The sequence below is a fragment of the Epinephelus lanceolatus genome, chromosome 4, assembly GCF_041903045.1.
Source record: "Epinephelus lanceolatus isolate andai-2023 chromosome 4, ASM4190304v1, whole genome shotgun sequence".
In the NCBI taxonomy this organism is placed as follows: domain Eukaryota; kingdom Metazoa; phylum Chordata; class Actinopteri; order Perciformes; family Serranidae; genus Epinephelus; species Epinephelus lanceolatus.
In genome coordinates, this window is record NC_135737.1 from 44,211,984 (window position 1) to 44,224,138 (window position 12,155).

General features: G+C 41.7%; 1 protein-coding gene across 5 annotated transcripts in view; it reads left to right on the plus strand.

Moving 5' to 3' along the window:
• usp2a (ubiquitin specific peptidase 2a) overlaps nucleotides 1-12,155 on the plus strand; it is a 61,278-nt gene that overhangs the window by 45,230 nt on the left and 3,893 nt on the right. For 3 of the 5 annotated variants that reach the window (XM_033632201.2, XM_033632200.2, XM_033632204.2), the window contains 8 exons: nucleotides 5,736-5,786; nucleotides 8,937-9,060; nucleotides 9,362-9,473; nucleotides 9,709-9,819; nucleotides 10,589-10,653; nucleotides 10,765-10,868; nucleotides 11,166-11,246; nucleotides 11,426-11,504. In XM_033632201.2, the coding sequence (XP_033488092.1) occupies nucleotides 5,736-5,786; nucleotides 8,937-9,060; nucleotides 9,362-9,473; nucleotides 9,709-9,819; nucleotides 10,589-10,653; nucleotides 10,765-10,868; nucleotides 11,166-11,246; nucleotides 11,426-11,504 (727 nt within the window). The remainder of the gene's footprint in view (nucleotides 1-5,735; nucleotides 5,787-8,936; nucleotides 9,061-9,361; nucleotides 9,474-9,708; nucleotides 9,820-10,588; nucleotides 10,654-10,764; nucleotides 10,869-11,165; nucleotides 11,247-11,425; nucleotides 11,505-12,155) is intronic. The other 2 variants (XM_033632202.2, XM_033632205.2) reach the window with 1 other exon arrangement.

The following is a 12,155-nucleotide window of genomic DNA, read 5'->3' on the forward strand; positions in this document are numbered from 1 at the left end:
TTATACAGAAGAATCACAGCAGAATTTGCATAACCGAATTAGCTGTCATTATGGTGCTACAGACTGGGATCATAGCTCAGTGATTCATGGATCGTCACACACAAACATTTAAGAATCCTGTTTGACACGCCGCTTTAGAAATAAGGACTGACTGCATTTTACAGTGTCTGTCAGCTGAATAGAGGTAGTAGAATTTAGATAATGCACAACAGGTTGCTATTTCACAAATAATGTTATGTCTTGATTTTGGTATCATTTACTACCAATATGAGCAATGCTTGTCCCTGAACATTGCTAGTTAGAATAAGTCATTGTCTCTGTAATCAAGTCCCTCCAGTGTGGCGAGGGAGATGTTCCTCACCAGTTTGCTGCACCCTGCCCCTAAGGTGCTGCTAACTCACCAAAAATAACGTCATTAGTGTGGCTTTTAGCGGAGCACTTTAGTGCCCCGTGACGCTCTAAATTCTGCATTTAAACAAGAATAAAATACTGAGTTAAAAGCCTGTTTGTTAACTCAGGATGGTGGAGCTGAAATGCTGAATATCAGCACACGGCTGTTTTCAGCTTCAGTCTGAAAATGATCCTCGTCTAAAAGTCACATCTGCTCTAAGTCATTCACAGCCAGTCCCTCACACTCTAAACCCTCACACACACACTGAGTCAAACACAAACACACACACATACACACACTCCCTCCACACTCAGCCTTGTCACCATGATGTCACCATGTCCTCTAGCTTTCCATCCCGCAAAAACATAAGAATAGCGTTGCTACAGAGACAGAGCCAGGACGCTGTTACGTCGTCATGACGTCTGCCAGGCCGGCCAAAGGATCAGCCAATGGCGAGTGGACAAGCAGGCGTTATTAAAAGCAAAGCTGCTATTTTTGGGAGCAGCCGTGGCATTACTCAGCACAGTGCAGCAAAGTCAGATGTACACATTCCTACAGTGGGGGGAAGAGAGGCTTTGTGTGACTGTTATGAAATAAAATTTGAGGTGACCAGAGAGGATTGGTCCTGCGTCCTGTCACACTGGAGTCATCCCTGAATTCTTGACGCTACGCACACACAACAGGAAGTGTGTGTGCATATGTTATATGACTGTATGGTGCTCTGTTCTCTACAGTGGAATTTACAGAAAGGAGGATTTAGATAAGCCGTAGTTAATTAAACTGTAGATTTTTCCTTTCCACGTGCTGCACTAACCCTCTTCCTCCTGGATAACAGACAGATGGTGGAGGTTATTTATATAATAGTAAAAAGCCCTTCCTGTGTCAGTGCTCCTAACTGGATAAGCTGCAGTCTCACGTCACTGATGAACAGACGAACATGCTCCAAATCGTGTGAACCCCCAGAACACTGTTCATTTGGGAAGCTATTTTAGATTTAATCTTGGTTTTGAGATGGAAATGCTCATTAGTTTTAGTCACGTTTTAGACATTTTTATCCTTCATAGTTTTAGTCGACAACAACTGAAATTTCTTCAGATGAGAAGTCATGACATTTTAGTCAACTTTTAGTTTTTTCCTCTTTAAAGTGAAATCAAGGGGGCAGGTTGTATGAAAATGTCATGTAGATGTAATATTTATATGTCCTCTCACAGGTTCAGTGATTATAACTTGTTTTTTAGAGGGAAGCAATTTGAAAACATTTACTATTTTAACATTAATCAGTAATGTAAAAATCATTAAGTAAAAGGCTTTCATATTGATCCATGCATTGGGCACCAGTTTAAACCAGTGCAGAACTCTAACTGTGTTAGTCCCACTGCTACAGCCTCTCAGAAAACATTCTGCTGGATGGAAATGATGTTGTAATATCACCATCTCCAGATCAGCTGAACCCTGCACTCTCCATGTTGATGCACAGCAGGTCGAGGATACTGTAACAATAATTCAGAGCATTTCCCAGCACACTCGAATAACACCCTCTGAGACTGTTAGGCTGCTGATATCTTTCTGAACTGTGTGATCACAGAGGACGCCTCCTTTGGGTCAGAGAGGTCATCCAGCCTGCAGATCATGGTCATTCATGTGTGCAGATGACTCTATGAGGTTGTCAGGTCACATCTAGTGTGTGGTGAGGCTGCTGACCACAAGACTCAGTCTTTATGAGCCGTCTACAGCCTCGAAAAGAGGGATTGTACATGCTTTTAACATCATCTCACTTAGTCGAATATTCTTAACTGGTTCCTTTGATTGATTGAAGTTTGGTTTCATACTAACATAAGCTATCACCACCACTTTGTATGCCCTCGCTCCGGTTATAGCCGTGGCTGGAGGCGTTATGTTTTTGGGTTGTCCGTCCACCCATATGTTCGTCTGTTTTCACGTACGTCTATCCCATTCTTGTGAACATGATACCTCAAGAACACCTTGAGGGAATTTCTTCAAATGTAGCACAATTTATTTAACGACAAACTGATTAGATTTTGGCGGTCATAGGTCAATGTCACAGTGACCTCATCTGTCTAACTGTTGTGAAGGCAATATTTTAAGAACACCTTGAGGAAATTTTTTTTAGCACAGGCGTTCAGATGGACTCAATGATGACCTGATTAGACTTTGGTGTTCAAAGGTCAAGGTCACTGTCACCTTGCATTTGTCTCATTCTTGTGAACGTCATATCTCACAAAGGCCTTGACGGAATTTCTTCAAATTCGACAAAAGACATCCACTTGGACTCAAGAATAGACTGATTAGAACTTGGTGTTCGGGGGTCAAAGGTCTCTGTGACCTTGAAAATCATGTTTTTGGCCTTAGCAGGAGGCATTATGTTTTCGGGTTGTCTGCCTGTCTGTCCCATTCTCATAAATGCAATATCTCAAGAATGCCTTGAAGGATTTTTTTTCAAATTAGGCACAAACATCCACTTTTACTCAACAATGAACTGATCAGACTTTTGTGGTCATACGTCAAAGGTTAAGGTCACTGTGACCTTGCGTCTGTCCCATTCTCCTGAAGGCGATATCTCACAAACACCTTGAGGGAATTTCCTCAAATTGGCAAAAACGTCCACTTGGACTAAAGCATGAACTGATAAGAATTTGGTGTTCGAAGGTTAAAGGTCAGGGTCTCTGTGACCTCGAAAACAAACACATTTTCAGCCATAGCTTAAGATTTCATACGCTAATTTTGATAAAACTTGAAATGTCTAACAGGATGAAGTGCTGACATTTTATATCCAAAAGGTCAAAGGTCACCTTCACTGTGACATCATAATGTTCTGCAAAAACACTTTTCTGGCTATTACTTAACATCATATCTCAGGAACAGAAGGGGAGACATTTGGTCAGATACTGAATTGGTGACAGACATGGATTAAATTGAAAGTTCAACCGCAAAGCAGTAATTCTAGGTTTCTAGGCTTCATGCGACTTATCTCTAATGAGGACTTTTAAAACTCCTTTATAAACGATCTCCTCTTCATCTTCACACACAGATTGTTTTAGTGGGTAAAACGGTTAAATGATCGTATCTTTCCTGTGGTCTCAAAGTGTTTTCATGGTGGTCCTGATAGATAGTGCTGTCGGTAAATTTGCTCCAGCTTCTCCACGGTTGAGGGTAACAGGGGGCATGTGGGTGAGATAGATTTCAGCTGCCAGTGAGATCAGGTGACTGGTGTTAGGCTGCCGGCCCTGCAGAGTTGCTCTCTGCTCAGAAAATACAATCTCAAGTTACCACGCTGCTGGTTTCACTGCTTGGCCTCTCGTCAGCTTGTTTATATTCATTAAAACTGAAGCTGGTCAAAAAAATTCTCTTAGTTCTTCTGTACATACTTTATAATGACACAGCTCCTACTGTCATGCAGAAGACGGCTAGAGGAGTCAGTGTTTGACAGGAGTTAGAGCTTGAAATAGCTTATGATATATTAGTTACAAAAGCATGATCAATACGACACGTCTTTTGATGAGGCATGCCGGTGGTTCAGTCAGTGATGCAGGTAGATAAGATGATGTAAAAACTGAATTAAATTTGGCATAGCTGGTGTTTTCTGAAGCATAATTGCCTGCTGCCTCTGCTCCTTAGTCGAGGGCACAAGTGCATTTCTTATCCGCCCCCGTGTTCTTTGTTAGTTCTTCCTCTAGCTACTCAATTATATAACTACTCAACTTATGTAATGAAATTTAACTGCAGCAAGTGATGACATAAGTTCTGCAAAGCATTTTGTACCATTTTAAGATGTTGAAATCACCATAATATGCTTTGCCATCTGTTGTGTTTTGCTGAGCTAAAAATGTCTGTATTTCATGGTTTGTTGCTCCGGGAGTCTAAAACAGTAAAAAGCCACAGTGTAGAAAATCCTTAAGGTGCACTGATTCCATGTTACCTGCTGCTGTTGATCAGATCTCTGCCATCTGGGAGTGATTAGCAAGAGAGGAACTGACTGCGAGATAACAAAAACAAGTTCCTCTCTAAAGATAATGTCTGTCACTCCTGGACGGACACAACACGCACGTTCATCTGCAGAGTGCAGAGAGTTCATATCTGTGTTGTTTGTCTGGGTTTTGCTGATTCTCCAAACTCCTGGGAAATCCAGCCTGAAACACTTCAGCAGTGTTCGAAAACAGCTGATGGCGACTCATGTACAGTCCTGGTTATTAAATGGAAAAACAAGGTACTGAGTCTATGTATCAGGTGGGGAAACAAACAGAGGTTTCAATGTATAACAGACTGTCTCTCTGACCAAGAACTGTGTTTTCTAGTGTGGGTTTCATTGATTCTTTCTCCTCTGGTAATCATAAATACAGTTATTTATGTGTTTCAGATACTTTGCCTTACAAGTACTTAAAGAGACAGTTCACCCCAAAATCAAAAATACATATTTTCCCTCTTAAGGCCCAGACACACCAAACTGAATTCAGAGTACTAGCGGCAACAAAAGCCCCCTGCTGCGTCGCCTCATGTCGTCTGTGTCTTGGCCAAAAAGTTGCACGTCCATGAGTAGATGTATGCTTCCTTCTGAGCAGGGATAGGGTCAGTGGGTGCACTTCGGTTGAAAGAAAGTAGTTCCAACATGAAACTGCTCACAACCGGGTCATGATTTCTTTCAAGAGACATCGCTGTTGAGTCTTTCAAATGTATTTTTGGCGCTTTGAGCACCACAAGCTGAGTGCCATCTAGTTCCATTACATAAGACAGAAGACAGACATCTCTACGGCCAATATCTCCAACACTCTGCAACTCACACCAAAACAATCTGTAACCTTAAGGGGGGAAATGTGTTGCCAAAACTTTTCTCAAATATAAACTCCAGTCACAGCTAAAGAGAAGTTGTTCCAATCAGTTTTCTGGGGTTTGTCCAGAGACATTTTAGCAAATGTAGTAAATCTGGAGTTAAAACAGAAACAGTGACTGACAGGAAAAATGCTTCAAAGCAAACAGGGAGTATTTACCAGAGACTCTGTTAGGATTTTTTTTATATATACATATAAATGTAAGAATGAGACAAAGGGAGGTAGAAGTTCAAAACAATAACACGTCATGATGCAACATTATGTTAAAATAATGTATGAATAGAATATGAGATGTAATTTATCACTATTAGCATGTCCTACAGCTCCTGGAATAAAAAACATGCTCTGGACATTTTAACATTTCGTTTCATTTTGGCAAGATGACCCTTTCTTTATTCCTGGGTGGATTTCAGTACATAAATCTAGTCGTCATGTAAGAAGATTATGAGGTGGATTTGTCTTCAGAATTTAATCTAAATTTTGTGTCTTTTGTCTTTCAGAATTCAAAGAGTGCCCAGGGCCTGGTGGGACTAAAGAACCTAGGAAACACTGTAAGTACAGCAGCCACATAGACGTCAAACTACATGTCTCTGGAGCCAAAAGTCCTGCAGTACTGACATCTTATTCCTCACACACTAAATCCCCATCATCCTGTTGGTGTCACACTGAGAGCAGTTTGTTGATATCTGGTGGAGTCCACATAAGAGAGGTGGTCCAGCAGAGAATCTATCTACCAGGCAACAGGCAGAAGGATGGCTCTTAAAATAAACTATGTGTGCTGTGGTGTGTGTCTTGCTGAGAGAGAGAGTGTGTGTGTGTGTGTGTGTGTGTGTGTGTGTGTGTGTGTGTGTGTGTGTGTGTATGTGTGTATGGTAACCTAATCAGAGAGCTCTGAACTATGGACCGGGAGGACTCGTTTTCTCTCTCTGACTGGTTTGATCTTACCAAACTGCTGCACGTGTCTCATGTTGACACGTGATGGGAGCAGAATATATACAGAGCTGTCTTTGACAACATGTCTGTGTGTGTGTGTGTGTGTGTGTGTCTGTGAGTGATGATACTGGGATTTTTTTCACTTTTTCCTGGAAACATTTAAAAATCAACTAATGCATTTCCACATCGACACAATATATTTTGACTGCTCAAAGTGATGACACATTCTACAGTCATCATAGATGCATTACTACATATTTTATAGCTATAATCTGTAGGCTGACTGTTGTTCTCAGGAGACTACACCCTTTGGCCAACCAGCACGTATACGTTCTGCGCCTGCATGAGAGTAAATAACTCCACACCAGCAGATGGCGGTAGTCAGTATTTGTCACTCAAAAAGGGAAGCCGGAAAACCATCTTGATGCTAGTTAGCCAGTTAGCACATTAACAACACAATCCAATGTTGAAAGAACAGAGCATATTTACCGTGCGCCAGTGAACAGTAACACAAACCATGAGAAAACGTTTCTGCTAAACAGCTCAGTGGCTAAAGAAACCATATGTAACACATTTGTTTTGGCCTCACTCCTTCTTAACTTTAGCTGTTTGTTTACTTTCCTCACTTCTGTTTCATCTCTCATCTGCTGAGCTGAACTGCCAATCAGAGTGATTTCATTCTCTGAAAGGCTCTGCAGTCACCGAATTAACATGCTGAATGGGCAGGATAGGGCACCAGACACTCACTGACGACCTAACACTGACCATCAGCTGACCATCGGTTTTGTGTGTCGGCCTTTAGAGGTGTTGCAGAAATGTAGACTGTGTGGCCCAAAGGATGTTTTCTGTCAGCACATGACTGCAGACCACAGTTTGTGTGACTAAAGTGCACCAGGTCTGGGTTAGATTCTGGAAAAATGCAGGAATATTGTGATCTGAATGTAATTTCAGGTGTAAAGTCACATAGTGCACATCTGTCCATCTGATAATTACCCTCCAGAGGAGGTCAGAGACATGAAATGACACACCAACAACAAAGTGTAAAAGTAATGAGTCTCCACGGGGTTCAGACTGAATGTTTTTTTTTCCCCACTTGCCCACTTGGTCTGAAAAAAGAAGATGCCACACGCTGCTCACGCTCAGCTTCACAATTTCATGGTTATACTAATGTTTCCGTCCCTCTGGACCTTCATCAAGAGTATTTAACACCATTTTTGTTTTTTTGTTTTTACAACTTTGAGCTTTAGTAGATAGTGCTCCACCCATTTAATGTGCCTGGGTGTGGGACAATTAATCATCTGTGAGTGTGCTTCTCAGTAATTGACAGCGATGTGTGCACCATCTGTCTCATTGTGTACTCCATATGAAAAAGAAAGAAAACAAGGGAACAAAAAACACTGAAATCAGATTCCTGACAAAAGTAAGTCTGTTCACAAGATTATTAACTAAATGTGTTGATCTTGTGAATGAACACATCAGCCTTTAGTTTTCATACATCACTCAAAATTGTTCAATATTGTACACTATTTGTATCTAGAGTATATTGTAATTGAATATCAAATCAGTATCGAACAGCTCCCTTTAAACCTCTGAAACCTGGAGCAACATCCCTTTTCTCATGCTGCTTTCAGATGCCTTTTGCAAATAATTAAACCTTTGAACACTGAGCGACATTGATGCAGTTTCTTTCAAAAAACAAGGGGAAAAAGGCAATGAGCAACTTGGTAAGAAATGTCCCACAATTTGCCAAAAAAAAAATAAAAATAAATTAAGAAAATTATTTTTTTTAAAAGGGGAAAAAATATTTTTAAAAAATCTATATTCATGATTATTATAATCATTATATTTTAAAATTATGTTACAGAATTATAACAATTTTGAAGCACTCTTTCAAGGTCATTTCCTTTTTTTGTTTTCTAGGGGTCATCTCTTCTTCCTATGTTTTTAAACTAATCATTTGCTCAGGTTTCAAAGGGTTTAACAACCTGCTCAGTCAGCCAAGTGGGTCAGAAGTCTATTTGCCTAAAGCCAATTTATATTTGCACCTATACAAATTGTGAATAACAATAAAGATTGAAGATGATTGTCATGAAAAACCACCCTGTTTTATCCGCCTTGCTCTCGAACTTGCAGCAAACTGCACAGTACAGACCAGTAGTTAGAGTTTTGCCGACATCCTCAAACATCAACCAGCTAAAGTCCTGTTTCCAGGATAAATTAAATGCTCACTTGCACCTCAGCTCATAAACTTTGACTTTATGACTGCAGCTCAGGAGGTAGCACAGGTCGTCCTCTAATCGGAAGGTTGGTGGTTCAATACCCAGCTCAAGTCTGCATGTCAAAGTATCCTTGGGCAAGATACTGAACCCCAAATTGCTCCCAGTGACTGTGTCATCGGTGTGTGAGTGTGTATGAAGGGATAAAGTCTGTGTGAAACATCCATGTTTTCAGACATGGATGTAAAATGTTAAGAGAAACTTGACTGGTGCACGGAGGCTAGAGTTACAGTGAGCCAGTCATTCAAGTTTCCTTTAATTTGCTAGATTCAGCTGTGGAGATCATGCAAGACACCAATTAGGTCACATACTGACCAGTGTGTTATGTTTGAATGAGACTGTCAGGATCCTTGTTAAACAATGTAAAACTGACATTTACAAGACAACTGTAAACTGTAAGTGCAAACACAGCTCTTCATGTCTTTCACCAACGAATGGAGCTTTTTCATCCGTCAGAGAATCAAACTGTGTGTGTGATGTTTTGTCTTGCAGTGTTTCATGAACAGTATCCTGCAGTGTCTCAGCAACACACACAGCCTGCGAGACTACTGCCTGCACAACTCGCACCGCAGAGACCTTAACAACAACAGCCGCACCAACACAGCCCTCATGGAAGGTAAGAGACGTGTCACGCAGGCCCCCTAGAGTCCAAATCAAACACTTCGCACAGCTGCTCCCAGTCTTTACCTCTGGATTAGATTTGCATCTTTCAGAACGTGTGTTAGAAACAGAGGCAAACTGGTTCTTCTTATGTCCACATGGAGAGGCACAATGTTTATCTAGGTCTTATTAGTGTTCAGGACTGCATGAATATGTGGTGAGACAATGAGTTGTACCTTCAGTTCACCACCAACATGAATACATAGTGCATATCATGTCCCAGTGTGTGTATAACTTGGTTGTTTCTTTTCTGGTAGAATTTGCCAAGCTGATACAGACCATGTGGTCGTCGTCCAGCAGTGAGGCGGTCAGCCCGTCTGAATTCAAAACTCAGATCCAGAGATACGCTCCCAGATTTGTGGGATACAAGTAAGTTTGGCGCACTCTTCACTCTAACTTTTATAAGCTGTCATACATCTTTTAGGAGCAGTTAGCATCGTCTCTGTCTGATGATAATATGACTGCATGTCTAGACATATGTCTGAATCAATAACGTCATCATGTTCTTGGGTTCAAACACATTTTTGTGGACAGAATTTTAAAACTTTTCCATGACTGTGAGAACCCTGATATTAATATTTCTGACTGTGTCTGTGTCTTACAGCCAACAGGATGCTCAGGAGTTCCTGCGTTTCCTCCTGGACGGCCTGCACAACGAGGTCAACAGGGTCACCGTCAGGCCGAGAGGCACCGTGGAGGACTTTGACCACCTGCCGTAAGTAATCTGCCCGCTAGACAGTGTGTGTACCTGCAGAGACACCTTCCTGCTCATGGAAAATGTTTGTATGATCTTAGGAATGCTTCACAAACAGTATTGGGCAGTAACAACATTACTTTATCCAGTGATGAGTAGTGTAACTAATAGAATTTCAGTAATAATATTGTCGTCACCCCAAAACAAAACACTTCTTAACTGAAGAATAGAAAATCATCAGGGCCACTGTGAACACCTCGTGTATGCTCAGTGTGGTATCCAGTATGTAAACAGGGCCGACAGAGGCAACATGAATCATTAAGGCTTCATCATTAAGCTTTAATTTAAGGCTGCGTGCGACAGTTTCACCTCCAGTGTGCAGTCGTTGCCTCTCTGGGGCCCAGATCAGCTTAATGCTCCAATTCTTCTTGGGTATAATTATCAGTTATCTAACCGCGGCTTGTTTAAGGGTCACAGTTAATCTCTGCAACTTTCAGCATTACCCTGAAAACAGGTCCACTTCACCCAAATATTAAAAACAATGCAGATAGATACTTATTTTGTGTTATAAATGTGTGTCAGGGGAGAAAGTGTGTTTTAATCTCTTAATCTGCCACCTGTAATAAAGTAGGTCAGGTCTCTAAGTAGTGGCTGTTCTCTGCTATGACCCATTACATTATCCACCCTTTTACTGAATCAGTGTTATCATCAGTGTGTCTCCACCCGTCCTGACCGTCTCCTCCATCACTCTGTGTGTGGGTCTTATGTCTCATCTGTGCTTCATGTTCAGGGATGAAGAGAAAGGGAAGAAGATGTGGAGTAAATATCTCGAGAGAGAAGACAGCAAGATCGTCGGTAAGTAGAATATTTGACTTTTGGTTTTAGATACCGATGCATTGATATTTTTCATGACAGATGTGTTGAGCCAGTGATAGCATCATGTCATCTGTCTACCTGCTCCTCCAGACCTGTTTGTAGGGCAGCTGAAGAGCTCTCTAACCTGCAGTCACTGTGGTTTCTGCTCCACCGTCTTCGACCCCTTCTGGGATCTCTCTCTACCGATCGCCAAGGTTAGAAAACACACACACACACACACACACACACACGTACAGATGTAACATAGACAGGTGGATGTTGGTCAGCTTTGCATAACAAGTCCCAGAAGGTCAACAGACACACGTCAGCACAATGCGTGGTGCAGAGGTGACTCTCTCTCTGTGTTGCTCTGTATTAATTCATCTCCTGACATGAGCTCCTTGTTTTCCTCCCTGTCTTTGTTTGTGCTTTGCTTTGTGTGTGTCTGTGTGTGTGTACTGTGTGGTTGCTCCCGCGCATGCTAATGTCATTGCGTCTATGTTTGTGCTCAGAAGGGCTACGGTGAGGTGAGTCTGATGGACTGCATGCGGCTCTTCACCAAAGAAGACGTCCTCGACGGGGACGAGAAGCCGGTAAGTGTCCAACGACCAACAGGCGGGTGGTGGAGCAAAGTACATTTACTCAGGGACTGTGCTAATGTACAGTTTTGTTGTAAAGTCAGCCCCACCTTGCCCCACCTTCACCAGCTGCAACATTGAAGTAATGTCTTTCTCTAAACAGTGAGTTAACAAACTGTGTGTCTTCTCCACAGACGTGCTACAGGTGTAAAGCCAGGAGGAGATGCACTAAGAAGTTCACAATACAGAAGTTCCCCAAGATCTTAGTGCTTCGTATCCTTTGCTCTGAACATCTGATAATGTTTAACATACAGTGAGCCTACAGCTGGGAGAACATGAAGCTATCAGTGGGATAGTGTGTATGAAATATGTTACACAGCGGAGCACAGTAGTTGATTTAGTAGATTTATCAGAGCTGTGAACAAAGTGAGTAATTACTGTTCTGAATTCATTTCTGTTTGATTATAAAAACATGTAATCACCATTAGATTTGTTAGAGCGATGAATAGTCAGAGAATACACAAAACACACATGTATGGATTATTGAACGGGCTTAGGAGGCACAGGCCCAGGGGCCCAAAGTGTCAGGGGGCCCCTGGTCTTCACTTGCAAGATGTCAGATTAACAAGAACCGACCAGGGAGAGACTCAAAATGATCACGAAGAGAAACAAAACTATAACAAAGTCTGTGTGTCTTGCACCTGTATAGGACAGGTGATGGGGCCCTTTGCTTATCTAGGCCCAGGGGCCCATTGTTTCATGATCCGCTCGTGCATACACACCCAGAATAAAAAGAATTAGGTGCTTGTATGGTGGCTGCTTTGACAATGTAAAAGAACTCCAGTCATTAGAATACAACTCTGATACACAGTCAGGACTCTGTTAGTGTGGTATTATTGACTGTAGTGAGCACTCACATCAGGA